The sequence below is a fragment of the Oncorhynchus tshawytscha genome, linkage group LG12 (genome assembly GCF_018296145.1).
Source record: "Oncorhynchus tshawytscha isolate Ot180627B linkage group LG12, Otsh_v2.0, whole genome shotgun sequence".
Classification (NCBI taxonomy): domain Eukaryota; kingdom Metazoa; phylum Chordata; class Actinopteri; order Salmoniformes; family Salmonidae; genus Oncorhynchus; species Oncorhynchus tshawytscha.
The window spans coordinates 13,962,819-13,986,133 of NC_056440.1; the positions used below are offsets into that span (position 1 = coordinate 13,962,819).

A 23,315-nucleotide genomic window follows, 5' to 3' on the forward strand; every position below is an offset into this window, starting at 1 on the left:
TTGTGCGCTCATGCCAACTCATTGTCACTCATTTCATGCCAAACATGGTTTGATAATGAATGGAATTGACAAGCGCACAAACAGATTTGGGACCAGGCTATGTGTGTATTGCATTGCATTACATCCACACAAGGGGAACTCATTCCATGATCCTTTTTTAGTATATATTCACTGTGTAGTGAATGATGAGGATGATTGAAGGACCCAGTTGTCCTCGTCATGGTGTTTTGTAAATATGAAATCGCACAATTCAGGTGCTGTTCTTGGTTGAGTATACAAAATCTTAGACACTTTCCTAATATTGAGTTGCACCCCCTTTCCCCTCAGAACCGCCTCAATTCATTGGGTCATGGACTCTACAAGGTGTCATGCGTTCCACAGGGATGCTGGCCCATGTTGGCTCCAGTGCTTCCCACAGTTGTCAAGTTGTTTTGGGTGGTGGACCATTCATGATACACACAGGAAACTGTTGAGCGTGGAAACCCAGCAGCGTTGCAGTTCTTGACACAAATCGGTGCGCCTGGCACCTACTACCACTTCCTGATCCAAGATGCTTAAATCTGGTCTTGCTCATTCACCCTCTAAATGGCACACATCCACAATCCGTCTCCAGGCTTAAACATCCTTCTTTAACCCGTCTCCTCCCCTTCAGCTACACCGCTTTGAAGAGGATTTAACAAGTGACATCAATAATTGATCATAGCTTTCACCTGGATTTACCTGGTCAGTTTGTCATGGACAGGACAGGAGTCCTTAATGTTTTATACACTGTGTATAATGTTCAGTGGCATCATTGATTTGTTTAAAGTTTGCTTAGTAAACCCTCTGATCTGCACTGCTGCTCCACCAGTTGGTTTAACCCTGAATCTACACGCTGTCAAGCGTGCTGCTTACCCACGGTGTTAAATTGTATTTCGATTGGACCACGGCAAGGTGTGCAAAGCTAGAGCTAGCCATAGCGAAATAAAAATCTTGAGTATTTATTCCATAGATTCAACGACCAATATGTCCTTGTTATCTTATTGGTGTTTGTATGTCCCACTACTTTCATACAGTTGCTCTGTGAAGGTTCCTGTCAGTTTAATATGTCTTATCAGAGGATTTCAAATACTTTTGTAATCGTGCATCAGTCTTCAATAATCTTCTGGGATATTTGATGGAAAGGTGCCTGGGAATCGAGCAATCCTGTCTCATGGAATACTGGAAAACATTGCATTTTCTATTTCAAATTGTCATTTCAATCTGTCAAACATAATGATAGGCACAACCGTTATATCATGGCATGGAAATCATAGCAAAATACAACATCAAATGAGTAATGCTATTTGATATGTTGTCCTTAATATTTTACAATGTATTATTGATATGACTGGGAATACCTCAGTTCTGACATTGAATGGTTCCTAACAGAAAAGGCCTCTGTACATACAGTATTAAATACATTGTTGGCCCTTTTCACCACCATAGTCATTCATTTTGCAAAGACTATTGTACAAAATACATATCTTCAGTGCCTTCATTGATATACATGTTCCCCCCCCCATTTTTTCCCCTTCTATTTATGATGTATTGCACACTGCCTTATGTCCCCAACCCACACTGCCTTATGTCCCCAACCCACACTGCCTTATGTCCCCAACCCACACTGCCTTATGTCCCCAACCCATCCTGTTTGATGAGGGTACTTTTATATTTGTTTTACTCAATGTTATACAGCAGACTTATTGATTTCATAAATAATTGATTAAATATGTCTGTTATGGTTTTCCTTTGGAACACACAAGTTTGTTAAAGGGGGCAATCTGGGAATTGAAAAACAACCGTGGGCATCCTGGCACTATTGTTGGCAAACAGGTGAGGGATGGGAATGGAGAAATGTTACCACTCAAATTCCAAAATGGATGTGCCAATCGCAGATTGCCCTCTTTAAATTGTTGTTGGGTTCATGTGGAGCAGTATTTAAGCTTGCATTCACATTGACTGTCATAATTCCTCATGTATTTTTCTCCATTGTTTGTAAGCAACGTAATTGTAAACATGGTTAAAAGTTTAAATAAAAACAAATCAATATGGTTAAAATGTATCATTGATGGTCATTCCTTGTGTCCATAGCCCTGTATATGAATGTGAGATTGATCTCATTTCTCCAGCTCCATTCCTCTGCATTTGTTCTAAACAGTGGTGGGGTGCCTGCTTTGTTTCAACTGCAGATTCATAGTTCACCAGCGCTGCATGAACCAATCTGTCTGAAGGGAGACGTAGTAGCCATAGTCTGTTTTAGGAAATGCCAACTGTAGAGACTACAGGCCTACTACAAAGGTATATAATGTATAACCCACATTAAATAGTGATCTTCCACGAACCGAATGAAAGATCCCTCTTAAAAACGTTAGGTAATATTTCAAGAGACATTTGTTCAATGTTTTGGATCTCCTATTTTAGCCTTTTATTATGTAACCTTGGTGTCACGTCTTATGCACTTGATGTATGAATCATCAATGTGCACTAATAGAGATTATTTTCCTCCTTGGAAAAAATAGCAAAGTGTTATTTATGGGTTCCCCAACTGGTGGGTTAAAAAAAAACATTGTTAGACATAAGACTGTAAAAACACCTGCAAATTAGCTCTAACGGTTTTTAATTTTGGAAATCTATTACAGCATATTGGATGACTGTCATTCATATTCCATTCACCCAGCTCAATGTAACATCAATGGGTTCAGGCTACTACATGATTCTAACATTTTCCCTATACCCATGTTGACATTGCTACAACCTAGCCTATGAATTAAAGTACAACGTAGGTGCACAGGTCAAGAGACATTTTTGTAATCAAGGTGACAGACAGTGACACATTCAATACCGCCTTGCACACTCTTGCCTGCATCTAGAGGATACAGGGTGTAATCATTAGTCCAACAGTTGCAAATCAGAGTTTCTATTGGACAAATTCAGGTATCTTCGTTCCATTTTCTTTCCGTTTTAAGACATTTTTTCAACCGAATCGGCAGAATGAATACAGCCCTAATCACATACAAACACAGTTCAATTTCATAGCAGCCACATTCAAACAGCATGAACATTTTGCATGAACACATTGCTTATCGCATCTACGCGCTCTCCTCTCACCTTTTTCTATCGCTTATAGACTTCGGTGCACCGCTGTCTGACCAGGCGGGAAAAAACCTTTCCAAGCCAATCCATATAACCGCTACCCATAGCCTGCATTGTCACCATATTAGCTAACGATCTTATTAATGTCATACTCAACATGTCTACCATTTTATTTATTTGACCTTTTTTTTTAAATCTGGGAGTAATACTGAGATGAAGGCCTCTTTTACAGATGAGCCCTGAATTACATGAATTACAGAAAAAACACAAATATAAACACAAAATGCAAGCAGAAAGAAACACTGTCATAAAGAACAAACATCAGTAATAAGGTCCTCAATCAGCTAGAACTAACGCATTCGTAAACCCGCTACAATCATGCAGTACAGTTTCAGTTGGTGGCAATAAATGAAAACCTTGACTTGGAAGAGTTCCAGTGTTGGATAGCCACAGCCAGCTAGCTAACATAGCATCTCTGTTTGAGCCGGGTGTTTGAAAAGTGATAAAAATACAATTAAGTATTGTGCTCTCCCGCTTCATTTTTAAAGAAATGTATTTGTTCAAAAACTGTCTTTCCCTACATTTGATCCACTGTAGTCCTAGCTAGCTGTAGCGTATGCTTTCACTACTAGATTCATTCACTGATCCTTTGATTGGGTGGATAACATGGAAGTTTATGCTGCAAGAGCTCTGACAGGTTGGATGACATCCTCCGGAAGTTATTATTTATGTGTAAGTCTATAGAATAGGGTGAGAACCATGAGCCTCCTAGGTTTTGTATTGAAGTCAATGAACCCAGAGGACGGAGACTATTCTGTCCTCCGGCTACCACATGACGCTACTCTACAGAGTTCTGTTGAGGCTATTGTAGACCTGCATTGCAAAACAGTGTTTTAATCAATTATTTGGTATAGTTTTATCAAAAAATTATAAATGTTTCACTATATTAATGAAATTCACTGAGGAGGATAGTCTTCGACTTCCTCTTCTGAGGTTTGAAATTATTGTTTTAGTGTCTGCTTCTTGCGGTCAATTTGCAGTTCACAAACTATTTGTAATTATGTTCAGGCCCCCTGACCATCCGCTCAATTAAAATTTGTCCTGGGGCTAAATGTAGTTCATGATCCCTGCACTAGAAGCACTAGTCTAGTGTCTTATGAAATGCACCTTTTTGTATTTTCCTCTTCTGTACTGTCTATTACATTGACTAGATAGCCAAGTGACAGCTCTAACAATGGAAATACATGTCCTCAAAGATGGAAGCAGGCGGTAGGAGGCGAGATCAGATGGGACCATCGTAGCCAAGAAGAGGGCAGATACTCCATAGAGATAGAGGACTCATCTTTGTATCTGTGACATAGTGTCTGTGACCGCATGTGCAGCACCATTGAGGCTATCTCCATTTTAATGTAGTCAGTTTTATTTCTCTTCATTGGCTGATTGCGCCCAACTCATAGGAATCCCCACCCAGTTGACTACTTTAAAATAGTGGAAGCCCTCATTGGCAACGTCCATACTAAAACGGGCAATATCCATGATGAGTCCTCTAGCTCTATGAAAAGAGGCACAACTCTGATAAAGTATTTTATGCAGCATACCACCCTGCATACCACTGCTGGCTTGCTTCTGAAGCTAAGCAGGGTTGGTCCTGGTCAGTTCCTGGATGGGAGACTAGATGCTGCTGGAAGTGGTGTTGGAGGGCCAGTAGGAGGCACTCTTTCCTCTGGTCTAAAAAAATATCCCAATGCCCCAGGGCAGTGATTGGGGCCACTTCCCTGTGTAGGGTGCCGTCTTTCGGATGGGACGTTAAACGGGTGTCCTGACTCTCTGAGGTCATTAAAGATCCCATGGCACTTATCGTAAGAGTTAACCCCGGTGTCCTGGCTAAATTCCCAATCTGGTCCTCAAACCATCACGGTCACCTAATAATCCCCAGTTTACAATTGGCTCATTTATCCCCTGTAACTGTTCCCCAGGTCGTTGCTGCAAATGAGAACGTGTTCTCAGTCAATTTACCTGGTAAAATAAAAATATTTAAAAAATGCCAAAATGCCACGTGACTCCATTTATATCAGTGCATTTGTAACAAACTAACCATTACGACACTTGTATTCGATCAAATAAACCTCACGTAGCAAATGAGCAATTACATGTTTTGTTGCCAAATTCGACACTCACAGACCTCCATACAAAGATTCATCACTTCGTGGTATTATTTTCGTGGGCGGAATAAAATCTCTCCCTTCGCCTCTTCCCCTCTGCCTGTAATTGCGGCTATGCGTACGGCACAACGGATTAGGAGAGCGTCGTGACGACATCTTCTACGTACCGCTCTCACCAAAGACCGACAGCTCAGCAATAACAGCCCTCACCGTCGTTTCTTCAAGCTTCACCCAATATAGCGCTCAACTCAATGGGATCCTGCGCAAAACACAGAGGAGACGGCATCGTTCACCATCGCTCTATTACCGAATCTGATAACTGCAACTGAGCGCTACTCCGCATTCGGACTACATATATACAGAACTGAACACATTTCCTGAGCTTCCTTCTGTAGTAAGGGGATGGGGGTATGACCGACCCCGGACTCCCAACTCTGTTCTATCAGTTGTAGGAGCGCTTTGCAGCATGCTATCGCCGAGAAGAGGGGTCGATCACAGGCCCGCCGCTACGATTCTAACCCAGGTTGCTGTCATTGCAATCTTCGTTTCTATGAGCGCTTGCATGCCAGGTAAGAACAACACTTTTAATATGAAGTCGTGCATGTTTTGCAGACATTTATTAAAGTTGATGTGGATGATGTCATATGCTGTCAATTAAAACATATTTGCAGATGTTACCACGTTCCCTAACATAGTAACATATGATAGGCCTACACCAACTCATGAAAATAAGACTGTTTTCTGACCATAGGCTATTTTAGAATTTAAAAGTGATATTTCAATTGATGTGTATGCCCATTGTGAATGTTCTGTGTTTAAGCACGTAACTTCAGAGCACCTGTGGTTTCTGTGAGGCTTGTTTTTAAATCCCCCTTCAGTTTTTGGGGGGATAGCTCAATTCATAGTGCATAGAACAGACTACACGAGATATTTGGGTCATTTTTAAATACATTCTATGTATCTGAAATGGTGTACCTCAAACACTGACATATTACCTTGGAGGAGGGGGTGACGCATCTGGCTGGGGATGACCTGATAAGATGTGACGTCTGTGGATACTCACACTTAAACAGTAATTACCAGAACCATAAGAAATGGCCGTTACTGACCAGTGACTACATTGCATGATTACCAGAAGGCCGGGAACCTTTATTAGGTTACAAGCCTGGACTACACTACTGCAAAATGCATTACAATGATACCATGTATCATATCATCCATATGTAGACCCTTGGACGGACACACACACTTGGCTATAGTGAGGTCATGTATTGTCACCCGTGAAGTATCTTATCTTAGTGGTGAAATGGAAACTGGCTATCAGTAGGCAAGCTGTTCTGTGACACACTCCCCCTGTCAGAGAGACTACCCCTATTCAAGTCATTGGTCAGAGGTACTATGTCCATTCCAGTGATGGTATTTATGCAGTCCTGTGACACATTCCCCCTGTCAGAAAAACCAGCAGAGATCTTCTGTGTATAAAGGGCTAAAATGCATCTAATGACATACTTTGTTGTTCTACGACTGGTCTGAGGCAGTCGGTAAATAACAAGTGTTTTAAAGTGCAACTTTACTAATGATGGTTTTGGGAAACAGCTTGGAGATTTAACGATGCTCCTACGAAGGTTCTAATGATGACTTTAGCCTTAAGATGCTTTAGGAAACTGTGCCCTGTATATTTTGCTCCATCCCTAATCTAGCACACCGGATTTAAAAAAAAAATGGGTTGATAAGCTGAATCAGGTTAGTTACAACTTGGGTTGGAGCGAAAACCCCCAGGAGGGTAGCTCTCCAGGAATAGGGTTCGAGAACCCTGTTCTAGGTTGTCCTGTAACACATTCCCTCTGTCAGAGAAACCACATAAATAGATTCACTAGAATGGGAATCCCTATTCAAGTCAATGGTCAGAGTTTCCCGTGTGGCTCAGTTGGTAGAGCATGGAGCTTTAATGACTAATTTCTCTGAAGGGGGAAAAAACTATCACATTCCCTGAGAATACATTACATAATATGAATAAACAATACTCCAAGCTGCAGCTTCCTACTTCGTGTCAAACATAATGGATGTTTGGTTCAAATCAGATGTTGAGTACTATTTGTATTGAATATTATATGAATCCTTCTAAATTGAAATGACTCATGTCAGTGTAAAATGTATCCCAAACAAAAAACATTGATTTCAAAGTTAATAAATCATACAACTCTATGCACAAGGACAGCTTTTAACAATTTACACTGATCATTTTACAAAAACATTTACTGGAAGAACTGTGCAGATACAGAATTTAGTAAAATGATTTTGGTAAAATCTTTCTCAGTTTTCTTTGTCCACGTTTTCAAAAATATCTGCTCTGAATTAAGATTCAATGACATCTGCAGAAAGAATGGGGTGTCAGCTATGACATGATACATTGACTTTAAAACACTCTTTTGGTTATTAAAATGCAGTAAGTGAAGTGGATTTACACCTGTTAACGGAATTGCAGTAACGGAATTTCATCATATGTCCCTGATCTGTACTACACAGAAATGCATAATTATGGATATGAATGTCATTCTCCTCATGTTGATGTATCCTAAATAGGTACACAAGGGTAGAAATATGCATATCCTCCTTTGCATATTTGATTATTATTCTACACGCTGGCTATTATTTTAATGAGCTCTGCAAGACTAAATTTGATTGGTCCGGGCAAGACCAAATCTGAACCAGTCATTGACATCTACTGACTCTACTGTGCTGACCAAACTATTTGTGACTACTATGACTTCCCCCATTGTAGCCAATTCAATTGCAGAAATTCCGTTACCAATTTATTTATTTTTTTATTTTTTGGGAATGTCGAGTTTTAATCACATAATAATTAATAAACAAAATTGATATCAGTAAAACCATTAATTCATAGGTCTACCTTTACTTGTTAGCTCTGTGAACTTTCATTATCCTCCGTCCTCATGAGAGAAATGAGAAAAGATCTTAAAGATATGTTTTTTTTTGGTAACAGAATTTCAAGGCATAAGGTAATGTTTCTTAAGCTTACAGAAGCTTACAAATGTAGTCATATTAGCTGGCAGGGGTCTTCAATATTATTGTGTTTTGATGTATTTCTAATACCTTTTAAGACTAATACCTTTTCTATCTGTTTGACCAGAAGCCTTTGCTAATTCTACAGTTTTAGGATGGAAAATGGGTAAACTATATGTATATTTGTGTGTGTGTGTGTATGTATATATGCCAAAACATGTAGGTTTCATTTGACACCCATATGAACTTCACATGTTGGTGCTCATGGGTTATTTTACATGCCCAATGTCCAATTTAGGTGCAATCAGTTCAGCTTAATGTCTTTTAACAAGATAATGTTGCAGGAATTCTTCTGTTTCTAACTACAGAAACCCTTTCAGAACAGTCTGAGAGGGTGGGTGTCATGGCTTGCTGAAATGAAACTAAGCTGTTGTGAGCTCTTAAGCACAGGTAGCAATGACAGACTGGGGTGTCCTAATTTGCACCCCCTTCCATTTTACAGTGCACTATTTTCGACCAGAGCTCAAAGGGTGGTCAGAAGTAGTTTGCTATATAGAGAATAGCGTGTCATTTGGGACTTAACCTGGGTCTGTGAGCTCTGTGCTGCTGTGGATAGAAGGACTGAGAGGAGAGCGCAGGCTTCTGTTAAGGCTGTAAAATGGAGATTATAACCTGATTATAGTGCCATAGAGGAGAGCACAACAGCTGTATAGTATTCTGCTCCTTAAAAGACATGTGCTGGGCTTGCACTGCCATCCTGCACACACTCTCACCTTATTGTTTATTCACCTTCTATGTCCAGAAAAGACTGTTTTTAGAGAGAAACATTTTGGTCAGGTTTTCGAGTGCCAGAGGGAGGCCCCATTTGTTAAAATTCAGATATATAATGTGGGTTTGTTTCTCCAGTCATTTGGGTAAGAAATAGGATGCAACCTCTGACTGTTCAAGGAAACCATAGGCTTTCTCCAACTCTTCTTGGAAGAGATGCCACTTGGAATACCAGAAGCACAATTAAAAGGCTATCAATGATAATTGAGAATAAGGGGATTGACATTTAGTGTTGAGAGAAGAGAACGTTTCTGGGGGAAATCAATTGCTTTGTCGCTGTGGAGATGTTGAATTTGTTGTTTTGCCGATGCCCCAAGAGGAGGAGAGGTGGATGAAAGGGGTAGGAGAGATGGATGAATGAAAAGGTTAGCTGCCAAGGTTTATTAGATGCTGTGAAGCGTAACCGGGGCAACACGACCATTGCAGTTCTGTTTCTTTCGCCGAAGGCGTTGGTTTTGGGAGCGAGACCGAAATTTGGTTTCTTCATCTCACCTGCCTCTTGTTGTCTTACATGTTCTCACGTCTGCAGAGGTCTTTGGCTTTAGCCTCAAAAGGAAGTTCATGGATTTGCTTTTAGACTGGCAGTCTTAGGGCTTTTTTTACACAAACAAATATTTGAAGTAAGATCTGATTTAAACATTAAGAAACCTTAATATGTTTTTTCATGTATTTCCTGGCCCAGTGTTTTGTTGTATGGAAGTGAATGGAAAATGTCAATCGACTGACGTCACACATGGTGAACTAACTGGCCTGCTTGCTGCCTGTCAGCAGCTTTCAGATCTTATCGTGTCACAAAAGAATGACCAAATGTTAGATTTAGAGGTTCCAAAACCTCTGTGCTGTATGCGTCTTGCATAGCTGCGTTCCCCCAAGTAGTCAGAGTAGCGCTGGCTTGAAGATGAAATCCTGTTGACATGTCAGTAAGATGTTTTCGGCTTTCTGCTGATGTGGTTTGCTGCTGGCACTGGGAGGACCAGCTTTATTCACTGTGTTTGACTGACTCTCTCTGTCTCGTGCTCTTTCTGTCTCTTTCTCTCTAGCATATTTCTTTCTTGCGCTTTTGTTCTTTCTGTCTCTCAATCTATCTGCTCCATCTCTCTCTCAGCTGTTGTTGTGAATAACACCTCTGATATTGTAGGTATACTGCATGTTCAATAACTCACTTCACTCTCACAGCTCATCACTGTACTCTCTCTCAAACCATGGTTACGCTTGAACCATCTAGGATGTCATGCATGTCCTGTTTCTAATATTAGATCATTTTTTTAAAGTAACGTAAGAGGACGTTTATAGACTACTTGACATGTCTGAAACCATCTTTGCTCTTCTTGAATCCTCCTTTCTATTCTGAAGAGAGATTATAACCAAAATCATTTGAATGATAGGTTCCTATTTTTGAGAGACTTATATTGTCCATTGCAGAGATCTGTTCCCAGAAACGCTTATATCCTATGAAGATCATTTCAACCACATCCTCAAATGAAGATTTAAATTTATTTAACTAGGTAAGTCAGGGGACCATGTCTAATAATTTAGTCAGGCACTGGAATAGAAGCCTAACTGATTCCCGGCCGCTGTCACACAACCCTGATCAATGGCAATCATTTGAATCAATTATATTTAAGTCTTCATGATTTACTGATATCAGGGATGTTAGTGTGTATTATCAATCATTCATTAGGCTGTATTCTCTAATGCATGAATCTGTTTGACTTAACATTTTAATGTTGATCGGTAAATCAACATTCCAGTAACCAGATGGAAATAACATTATATTTGTGCTTTTAATTCCAAAAACATAAAGGACACTACTACTACTCTGTTTATGAATACTAATTAATCTTGTGTCATATTTTCCCATCATGACTAGGGATCGCTTTATGCCCAATCTGGATGAACAGAGGTGAAATAATATGAAGTGCATTAAGAATAGAATGGGGAAAATAAAGTATACTGTAGAGGGAACATTCTTTGTCATATCTTTGTCATATCTTTTTTACATTTATGCCTTAAAAAGCATTTTAAGGGCCACCCGGGTGGCGCAGTGGTCTAGGGCACTGCAGTGCTAGATGTGCCACCAGAGACTCTGGTTTTGCGTCCAGACTCTGTCGCAGCCGGCCGCGACCTGGAGGTCCGTGGGGCGACGCACAATTGGCCTAGCGTCGTCCGGGTTAGGGAGGGTTTTGGCGGTAGGGATATCCTTGTCTCATCGTGCACCAGCGACTCCTGTGGCGGGCCGGGCGCATTGCACGCTAACCAGGTCGCCAGGTGTACGGTGATTCCTCCGACACATTGGTGCGGCTGGCTTCCGGGTTGGATGCGCGCTGTGTTAAGAAGCAGTGCGGCTTGGTTGGGTTGTGTTTTGGAGGACGCATGGCTTTCGACCTCCGTCTCTCCCAAGCCTGTACGGGAGTTGTAGCGATGAGACAAGATAATAACTACTAACAATTGGATACCACGAAATTGGGGAGAAAAGGGGGTAAAATAAAAAATTTAACATTTTAGTATCTCTTCTCTCATGTCACTGTGACATTCTGCATTGCTAAACAAGGACACAAAGTCCTCCTTGCATATGGCAGATTTAAGTGCATAAGTCAAACCAGTCCATCTCTTGCCATATTTAAGGTGGACTTTTTGTGTCCTTGTTTAGCTTTGCAGAATGCCACAGTGAATCACAGGAGAGAAGATACAGTAAATTAATATGTAGTGTGAAAATAACTATCAGGCTGGCAGCTGGAGCTATCTGTGTTATTATACAATACACTCTGGAGGGTGGCTCAATGACTTTCAATGGTTCACATGGACTCACGCCTGTAGGTTGTCTCAGGTGAGATCAGATCGCACTCGCTACTAGACATTGTTCTGGGAATATTCAATGTCATTACCCTAGAAATAGATTTGATTTCAATGTTCAATACTGCAGACAAAATCACGTCCCCAGACGACTTTCCCTCCATATGCAGTAGCGATTGAGCCTGGCCACGCGGTTACTTCTGAGCCTGGCCACGCGGTTACTTCTGAGCCTGGCCACGCGGTTACTTCTGAGCCTGGCCACGCGGTTACTTCTGAGCCTGGCCACGCGGTTACTTCTGAGCCTGGCCAAGCGGTTACTTTTGAGTCTGCAGTATTGCTCGCTCACTGACAAATTACCTGGAACAATTCTACGTAATACACTTGAGACCATGATGACTAGACCCATATATGCAGGACTAAACGTAGCCTATTCTGAGACCATGGCCACTAGACAGATACTTTTGGTTATGTACTGTATGTGGACACTTGGACATCTCATTCCACAATCATGGGCATTAATATGGAGTTGTTCCCCCCACTCTTCTGGGAAGGCTTTCCACTAGATGTTGGAACATTGCTGCAGGGACTTTCTTCCATTAAGCCACAAGAGCATTAGTGAGGTCGGGCACTGATGTTGGGCGACTAGGCCTGGCTCACAGTCAACGTTCTAATTCATCCAAAAGGTGTTCAATGGGGTTTACGTCAGCGCTGCGTGCAGACCAGTCAAGTTCTTCCACACCGATCTCAGCAAACCATTTCTGTATGGACCTCGCTTTACACAGGAGCATTGTCATGCTGAAACAGGAAAGGGCCTTCCCCAAACTGGTGCCACAAAGTTGGAATGGTCTAGAATGTCATTGTATGCTGTAGCATTAAGATTTCCCTTCACGGAAACTAAGCGGCCTAGTCCAAACCATGAACCACAGCCCCAGACCATTGTTGCTCCTCCACCAAACTTCACAGAGTGCACTGCATTGGGGCAGGTAGCGTTCTCCTGGCACCTGCCAAACCCAGATTAGTCCGTCAGACTGCCAGATGGTAAAGCGTGATTCATCACTACAGAGTCCAATGGCGGCAAGCTATACACCATTCCAGCCGGCAATTGACATTGCTCATGGTGACCTGGCCAAGACTTTTGACTCTGTCAATCACCGCATTCTAATCGGCACACTCAACAGCCTTGGTTTCTCAAATGACTGCCTCGCCTGGTTCACTGACTACTACTACTTAGAGTTCAGTGTGTCAAATCGGAGGGCCTGTTGTCTCTGACCTCTGGCAGTCTCTGAGGGTGCCACATTGTTCAATTCTTGGGCCTACTCTTTTCTCTGTATATATCAATGTTGCTCTTGCTGCTGATGATTCTCTGATCCACCTCTACGCTGCCGACACCATTCTGTATACCTCTGGCCCTTTGGACACTGTTAACAAACCTCCAGACGAGCTTCAATGCCATACAACACTCCTTCTGTGGCCTCCAACTGCTCTTCAATGCAAGTAAAACTAAATGCATGCTCTTCAACCAATTGCTAGTCTGGATGGTTCGGATTCAGAATATGTGGACAACTACAAATACCTAGGTGTCTGGTTAGACTATAAACTCTCCTTACAGACTCACATTCAAGCATATCCAAAATTAAATCTAGAATCGGCTTCTTATTTCGCAACAAAGCATCCTTAACCTCGTAAAACGGACTATCCTGCCAATTCTTGACTTCAGCGATGTCATTTACAAAATAGCCTCCAACATTCTACACAGCAAATTGGATGTAGTCTATCACAGTCCCATCCGTTTTGTCACAAAAGTTCCATATACCCACCACTGCAACCTGTATGCTCTCGTTGGCTGGCCCTTGCTTCATATTCGTCGCCAAACCCACTGGCTCCAGGTCATCTATACGTCTTTGCTATGTAAAGCCCCGCTTTATCTCAGCTCACTGGTCACCATAGCAGCACCCAACCGTAGCACGCGCTCCAGCAGAGAGATATATATTTTATATATATATATTTTTATATTTTATATATATTTTATATATATATATATATATATATTTTATATATTTATATATATATTTTATATTTTATATTTTATATATATATATTTTATATATATATATATATATATATATATATAATATATATATATACTAGTCACCCCCAAAGCCAACTTCTCTTTGGCCTCCTTTCCTTCCAGTTCACTGCTGCCAATGATGGGGGAAAAATGCAAAAATCACTGAAGCTGGAGACTTATCTCCCTCACTAACTTTAAGCAGCAGCTGTCAGAGCAGCTAACCAACCATTGCACCTGTACATAGACCATCTGTAAATAGCCCACCCAACTACCTCACCCTTATTTTTTTGCTCCTTTGCACCCCAGTATCTCTACTTGCACATTCATCTTCTGCACTAGAGGTCGACCGATTAATAGGAATGACCGATTTAATTAGGGCCGATTTTCAAGATTTCATAACAATCCATAATCAGCATTTTTGGACACCGATCATGGCCGATTACATTGCACTCCACGAGGAGACTGCGTGGCAGGCTGACTACCTGTTATGCGAGTGCAGCAAGGAGCCAAGGTAAGGTGCTAGCTAGCATTAACCAACAATCAGTCTTAACATAATCACTAGTTAACTACACATGGTTGACGATATTACTAGTTTATCTAGCTTGTCCTACGTTGCATATAATCGATGCGGTGCCTGTTAATTTATCATTGAATCACAGCCTACTTTGCCAAACGGGTGATTTAACAAGCGCATTCGCGAAAAAAGCACTGGTGTTGCACCAATGTACCTAACCATAAACATCAACGCCTTTCTTAAAATCAATACACAAGTATATATTTTTAAACCTACATATTTCGTTAATATTGCCTGCTAACATTAATTGTTTTTTAACTAGGGAAATTGTGTCACTTCTCTTGCGCTCTGTGCAACAGAGTCAAGGTATATGCAGCAGTTTGGCCCGCCTGGCTCGTTGTGAACTGTGTGAAGACCATTTCTTCCTAACAAAGACAGCCAACTTCGCCAAACGGGATGATTTAACAAAAGCGCATTTGCGAAAAAAGCACGATCGTTGCACGAATGTACCTAACCATAAATAAACATCAATGGCTTTCTTAAAATCAATACACAGAAGTATATTTTTTTATAATATTTATTACGACATAACATTGAAGGTTGTGCAATGTAACAGCAATATCTAGACTTATGGATGACACCCGTCATCGGTTCCGTATTTCACTGAAAGAATAAACATTTTGTTTTTGAAATTAGTTTCTGGATTTGACCATATGAATGACCTAAGGCTCACATTTCTGTGTGTTATTATATTATAATTGCTCTATCAAGTCATAGACTTAGTCTGACTGAGCGGTGGTAGGCAGCAGCAGGCTCGTAAGCATTCATTCAAACAGCACTTTACTGCGTTTGCCAGCAGCTCTTCACAATGCTTCAAGCATTGCGCTGTTTATGACTTCAAGCCTATCAACTCCTGAGATTAGGCTGGCAATACTAAAGTACCTATTAGAACATCCAATAGTCAAAGGTATATGAAATACAAATGGTATAGAGAGAAATACTCCTATAATAACTACAACCTAAAACTTCTTACCTGGGAATATTGAAGACTCATGTTAAAAGGAACCACCTGCTTTCATATGTTCTCATGCTCTGAGCAAGGAAATTCAACGTTAGCTTTTTTACATGGCACATATTGCAATTTTACTTTCTTCTCCAGCACTGTGTTTTTGCATTATTTAAACCAAATTGAATATGTTTTATTTGAGACTAAATTGATTTTATTGATGTATTATATTAAGTTAAAACAAGTTCATTGTTCATTCAGTATTGTTGTAATTGTCATTATTACAAATATATATATATATATAAAATATCGCCCGATTTAATCGGTATCAGCTTTTTTGGTCCTCCAATAATCGGTATCAGCGTTGAAAAATCATAATCGGTCGACCACTATTCTGCACATCTATCACTCCAGTGTTTAACTGCTAAATTGTAATTATTTTGCAATTATGGCCTATTTATTGCCTTACCTCCCTAATCTTACTACATTTGCGCACACTGTATAAAGACTTTTCTATTGTGTTATTGACTGTACGTTTGTTTATCCCATGTGTAACTCTGTGTTGTTGTTTGTGTCGCACTGCTTTGCTTTATCTTGGCCAGGTTGCAGTTGTAAATGAGAACTTGTTCTCAACTGGCCTACCTGGTTAAATAATGCTCAGCCGTGGAAACCCATTTCATGATCTCCAGACGAATAGTTATTGTGCTGACGTTGCTTCAGGAAGCAGTTTTGAACTTGGTAGTGAGTGTTGCATCCGAGGACAGATGATTTTTACATGCTACGTGCTTCAGCACCCGGCAGTCCCGTTCTGTGAGCTTGTGTGGCCTACCACTTCGCGGCCGAGCCGTTGTTGCTTCTTGACATTTCCACTTCACAATAACAGCACTTAGTTGACCAGGGCATTTGATGAACTGACTTGTTGGAAAGGTGGCATCCTATGACAGGGCCACGTTGAAAGTCACTGACCTCTGCAGTAAGGCCATTCTTCTGCCATTTGTTTCTCTTCACTAATATGAAGTGGTGTGTGTGGGGGGGAAAATTTTACAGAACCAGCTCAAATTTGTTTACATCCCTGTTACTGAGCGTTTCTCCTTTGTCAAGATAATCTATCCAACTGACAGGTGTGGCATATCAAGAATCTGATTAAACAGCGTGATCATTACATAGGTGTACCTTGTGCTGGGGACAATAAAAGGCTACTAAAATGTGCAGTTTTGTCACACAACGCAATGTCACAGATGTTTTGAAAGAGCGTGCATTTGACATGCTGACTGCAGGAATGTCCACCAGAGCTGTTGACAGATAATTTATTGTTAATTTCTCTACCATAAGCCTTCTCCAACGTTGTTTTAGAGAATTTGGTGGTATGTCCAACCAGCCTCACAACCACAGACCACGTGTAACCATGCCAGCCCTAGACCTCCACATCCAGCTTCTTCACCTGCAGGATCATCTGAGACCAGCCACCCAGGCAGCTGATGAAACTGAGGAGTATTTCTGTCTGTAACAAAACCCTTTTGAGGGAGAAAAACTCATTCTGATTGGCTGTGCCTGGCTCCCCCTGCCCAGTCATGTGAAATCCATAGGTTAAGGCTGAATGAACTTATTTCTATTTACTGATTTCCTTATATGAACGGTAACTCAGTTAAATCTTTGAAATTGTTGCATGTTGAGTTTATATTTTTGTTCATTATAATAACAACCAATACAGAGAGTGAGAACCTCAGGAGGACTGTTTTAATTTATCCTTTAACTGTGGCACTTGCAGAATACTGCAGATGGGAGATCAATCAAATGTATTTATAAAGCCCTTTACATCTGATGTCACAAAGTGCTATACAGAAACCCAGCCTAAAACCACAAACAGCAAGCAATGCAGATGTGGAAGCACAGTGGCTGGGAAAAACTCCCCAGAAAGGCAGTAACCTAGGAAGAAACCTAGAGACGAACCAGGCAGAGGGAGAGACACACACACGTTCGGTGAACAGGTCATGGTTCCATAGCCGCAGGCAGGACATTTGAAACTGGAGCAGCAGCATCACGAGTGGCAGCTGCAACCTTTTCTCTGTCTCTAATGTATTGTGTCCTGCTATCAATAGGGAATATATAACTAATATATGCATCACTGGCTTGTCATTCAAACCCATATGGTGCCATCAACCACAGCTAGAAGGGACCCAGACTGAAAAAGGTCTCTGCAGTTTTAAATACAATACTTAATGACATTAACTCATTATCTGAGACAGCTTTACAAGAGATGCGCAACGAGGCATGTTGTCACACATACTGTGTGTATAGAAAAATAAACGGCCTGGGGGTAGGTTCATGACAGTCATAAATACCTCTTCCCTCCTTTTTCCTCTCTTTTACATTTGCAAACCCCTTGGTTAACATAGAGATTCTGGGAACATCAGAAGGTGAGGGGAAATGAACTTTATTCTGGTAATCCGACCAATTGAACATATGCGGTGGTTCTTAATGAATATGATGTCAGTTCGGTTGTCATCTGAGACATTCTCATCAATGATAAGATGACTAACTCTACAGTGGAAAGTCTACACATCAGAGTTATCGGATTCACATGGAATTGTTGTTCAATTCAAATGTTTGAATATGAAATTATTTGTGATGGGATGAAATGTGATTTTAGCTTCTAAAATGTGAGAATTGGGTTTTCATACGGTTAGGGCTCTGCTCAATCAGTGGCCTGACCCTGGGGTTATAAAACTTTTCAGACACACCCTTCTCGCTCCACTATATAAAGCCTTGACGAAAATGTAACCTCCTGTTCTGAGGATGTGAGGACGACGGTCCGATGTCAAAATGGTTCAGATAATAACTACAGAATGAAGCCAACATCAGCGTGAGCTTTGGTTGCGAATGGTATGAACTTTGAACTCTTATTCACTACAGAAGTGATACCTCCTAGCCATTGAGTTAGCAACAGCAGCTGCAAACGAGGGTTAGGAAGGAACAGACAGAGTATCCCGTTTATCACACAACGACGTTACTACAACGTATCCAATTGACCACCAGAGACATTCTTCAAAGGACTCGGTTTGGCAACACGGCCTTCCATCTACCACCAACCTACTAAAGCGCAGCTCAGAGTAAATATTTATTGCATTTTCCTTTACGATAGCACAGCTTCTTCCTTTGTTACTCAGTCTTCCCGCTCTTTCACTCAAACCCAGCCCCCTTTCCTTTTGTGTAACAAGCTGTCATATCTGTTCTGCCCGCTAGGCACGATTTCCTTTATGACGTAATTTTTAATCAAGTTACAATGAATTATATGTATGTGTAATTCTGTGTGATTAGTTAGGTATTTAGTAAATAAATAATTAAACCCAATTTTGCATTGCTGATTCAACTTGTTAGCCAGGGTTCGTGAAGATATCTGAAAGTTGTAAATTCTTGGTTGAGATTGAATTAAGGTGACGATTAATATTGACTGCTATTGATGTAAAATATTACTAGGTCTTTAAGAGTTTATTCGGAAGATAACAGCTCTATAAATATTATTTTGTGGTACCCCGACTCTAGTTAATTAAGTTTACATGATTAGCTCAATCGGGTAATATTAATTACGGAGAAATTATTTTATAGAATAGCATGTCATGTCACTTAATCCGGCATAGCCAAAGACATGACAACGGTTTAAATTAAAAAGACTTCCAATAGAGCAGAAGTGTGACACGGATCCAATATATAATTTTCTCTACGCTACAAGTAAGGCGGAGTCCCATGTAAAGTCAGGCTGTGTGTCCCTGCTCCCTATATAGTGCCCTATTGGCCCTGAGCAAAAGTATTGCACTATATAGGAAATAGGGTGTCATTTGGGACATGGCCTACGTCTTGATAGTAACCAACTTGACAAAAGGAGGATTCTAATCAGTCTGTCCTTTTGGCAGTGAATGGTCTCTTCCTGTTGACATTGCTCAAGCAGATCGACAGCTTGACAGAGACAAAGCCTCCTATTTGTAAATGGAAGACTCTTGATGGACGGAGGCTGCCTGTCATGTTTTCAGATTAGTGCCAACACCAACACCGCCCTGGGTACATAGGGCTTAATTACGGCTTCCTCACTCCTCTACATCTGGCCTCCTGACAGCACCTCCCAGCCTGGCTGGTCTGGCCCGGATGATCACCAGCCCTAATAGGTAGCGGCAGGATGTTTAGGAGCTACGCGGCAGGTTGTGGAGGAGCTACTCGGCAGGTTGTTTAGGAGCTACGCGGTAGTTTGTGGAGCGGCAGGTTGTTTAGGAGCTACGCGGAAGGTTGTGGAGGAGCTACGCTGCAGGTTGTTTAGGAGCTACGCTGCAGGTTGTAGAGGAGCTACGCTGCAGGTTGTGGAGGAGCTACGCTGCAGGTTGCTTAGGAGCTACGCTGCAGGTTGCTTAGGAGCTACGCTGCAGGTTGTTTAGGAGCTACCCTGCAGGTTGTTTAGGAGCTACGCTGCAGGTTGTTTAGGAGCTACGCTGCAGGTTGTTTAGGAGCTACGCGGCAGGTTGTGGAGGAGCTACGCGGCAGGTTGTGGAGGAGCTAGCGGCAGGTTGTTTAGGAGCTACTTGGCAGGTTGTGGAGGAGCTACTCGGCAGGTTGTGGAGGAGCTACGCGGCAGGTTGTGGAGGAGCTACGCGGCAGGTTGTGGAGGAGCTACGCGGCAGGTTGTGGAGGAGCTACGCTGTAGGTTGTGGAGGAGCTACGCTGTAGGTTGTGGAGGAGCTACGCTGTAGGTTGTGGAGGAGCTACGCGGCAGGTTGTGGAGGAGCTACGCTGTAGGTTGTGGAGGAGCTACGCTGTAGGTTGTGGAGGAGCTACGCTGTAGGTTGTGGAGGAGCTACGCTGTAGGTTGTGGAGGAGCTACGCGGCAGGTTGTGGAGCCAGAGGGCATTGCACACGTAGATAGACACTACAGAATGGAGAGAGCAGCTCAGCTGGCACTGAGGAAGGAAACACTGAGTCTTGCAGGGTTTAAATCATTCACATTGGCAATATCACTGAGTATAAATTGAGTGAGAGTTGGAGGGGACCGTCGACTATAAAAAGCTTTTTCTTTGGGTTTTCATTTTAATACTGTTCCATTCCACTTCCCGATTGCTTTGATAATCCCCAAGCAGTGGTTTAATTTCAGTTTGAGTCAGTTAAATTAGAATTCTGATCATGAATTCATTGGAGAGTTCTCCAGAAAACGATTGGCATTGTTCTAAATCAAAGGTCTGCAGTAGTTTGAATGTAATTGACTCTGGCAGACAGTTCATAGGCATAAAACACTGTCATGTCAGACAGTCTTGACCCACTGTGGGTTGGGCTTAGTAGGAGACATCGTACTACTGCATTCCCCTCTTCTGTCAGAGTAGATTTGCATTCAGTAGATGAGCAGCTCGTGAACCTGGGTTCAAATACTATTTGACATTTTAAAGATACTTTAGGGCTGATCCCAGTCAGTTGAATGGTCGATTGTTTGGTCAATAGGCTGTTGGTCGACCGAGAATTTGGTAGTCGATCAGTTGCAAAAAAAAGTAATGTTTTATTCCATGTCTTGATTGACCGTTAATTACCATAACTTCTAATCTACAATGTTTATTTGGTTACTGTCATTTCTGTTAATGCATTCAATAATAATATTATTATGTATTTATTTATTTATTTATTTATTTATTATTATTGGTCTCTTAATGTTCTCATTGTCGGAGTGGACACGTTGTTTGCAGAGCGCACAACCTAGGCTACACTTGTGAGAAGCAAGTTTTGATTCATTTCATTCTGTTTCCGAGTTGTCAATTTATTCATTGTTTTGTTTTGAGCGCTCCTGTCAATGTTGAGTAAGGACACGCACCTGATTACGCATAGAAGTAGGCCTAGGCTACCTGGCCTGCGAGCAAATGCAGGCTTATAAATGTTCCCATTTGGGGGATCTGATTGTATTTCTGATTGTCTTAACTCACCACCACTAATGAGCTGTGGAGCTTCGCAAAGAAATGTTTTCTTCAACTCAAACAGCAAGTAAACTAAGTCTGTTTTTTACATCCATTGAGAATGACAATAGTTCCTCAATGTAGCCTATTTAAAAAACCTTTCCAGGTTCCTCCGTTTCGATAACCACTCATTTTGAAAGGGAGAAAAAAATGTTGTTCTCTGATCCGGTGGTAATGTCATAAAATAGGTTGACTACTACTTATCCTTGGATCAAATAGCCTACAACTGTGTCTGTCCAGAGCTTACTGGCACAGAACTCTGAGGGGACAGAAAATTTTATACAATGTTGCAAGTTTATTAGCATGAGCTTCTGGCTGGACCAAGTTGATACAGTGTTTCAAGTTCCTTGCATACAGGCCATGTGTGATTTCTACCTGCATGCAGGCTGCAATGTTTTTATTTGTTGGTTTTATGTAGTCTATTTTTATATACAATACCAATCAAAAGTTACACCTCATTCAAGGGTTTTTCTTTATTTTTACTATTTTCTACATTGTAGAATAATAGAAGAATGTTGTGGTAGCCATGCTGGTTAAGTGTGCCTTGAATTCTAAATACCAGAAAAGCACCATCACACCACCTCCTCCATGCTTCACGGTGGGAACAACACATGCGGAGATCATCCGTTCACCTACTCTGCATCTCACGAAGACACGGTGGTTGGAACCAAAAATCTCAAATTTGTACTCATCAGACCAAAGCACAGATTTCCACTGGTCTAATGTCCATTGCTTGTGTTTCTTGGCCCAAGCAAGTCTCTTCTTCTTATTGGGGTCCTGTAGTTTTTTTTGCAGCAATTCAACCATGAAGGCCTGATTCACGCAGTCTCCTCTGAACAGTTGATTTTGAGATGTCTGTTACTTGATATCTGTGAAGCATTTATTTGGGCTGATTTATGGATTTACTGACCTTCATGTCTTAACTTTTTAGTGACGGGGCAGTATTCGGAAATTCAGATGAATGACGTGCCAAAAGTAAACTGCCTGTTACTCAGGCCCGGAAGCTAGGATATGCATATACTTGGTAGAATTGGATAGAAAACACTCTGAAGTTTCTAAAACTGTTAAAATAATGTCTGTGAGTATGACAGACCTGATATGGCAGGCGCAAACTCGAGGAAAATCCATCCAGGAAGTGGGTTTCCATTGAATGCCTATTGACTATGTAATCAAATCAAATCAAATCAAATTTTATTTGTCACATACACATGGTTAGCAGATGTTAATGCGAGTGTAGCGAAATGCTTGTGCTTCTAGTTCCGACAATGTAGTAATAACCAACAAGTAATCTAACTAACAATTCCAAAACTACTGTCTTATACACAGTGTAAGGGGATAAAGAATATGTACATAAGGATATATGAATGAGTGATGGTACAGAGCAGCATAGGCAAGATACAGTAGCTGATATCGAGTACAGTATATACATATGAGATGAGTATGTAAACAAAGTGGCATAGTTAAAGTGGCTAGTGATACATGTATTACATAAGGATGCAGTCGATGATATAGAGTACAGTATATACGTATGCATATGAGATGAATAATGTAGGGTATGTAAACATTATATAAGGTAGCATTGTTTAAAGTGGCTAGTGATATATTTACATCATTTCCCATCAATTCCCATTATTAAAGTGGCTGGAGTTGAGTCAGTGTCAGTGTGTTGGCAGTAGCCACTCAATGTTAGTGGTGGCTGTTTAACAGTCTGATGGCCTTGAGATAGAAGCTGTTTTTCAGTCTCTCGGTCCCAGCTTTGATGCACCTGTACTGACCTCGCCTTCTGGATGATAGCGGGGTGAACAGGCAGTGGCTCGGGTGGTTGATG

The 23,315-nt window shown here is 41.3% G+C and overlaps 1 protein-coding gene across 1 annotated transcript in view; it reads left to right on the forward strand.

The window, feature by feature from the left end:
- The first annotated feature begins 5,369 nt into the window (after positions 1 to 5,369).
- The window catches only part of LOC112262587 (neural proliferation differentiation and control protein 1), a 43,206-nt gene continuing 25,260 nt past the window's right edge, over positions 5,370 to 23,315 (forward strand). Inside the window, exon 1 of the mRNA XM_024438215.2 lies at positions 5,370 to 5,845. Within this exon, the coding sequence (XP_024293983.1) occupies positions 5,743 to 5,845 (103 nt within the window). The 5' untranslated portion in view covers positions 5,370 to 5,742. The remainder of the gene's footprint in view (positions 5,846 to 23,315) is intronic.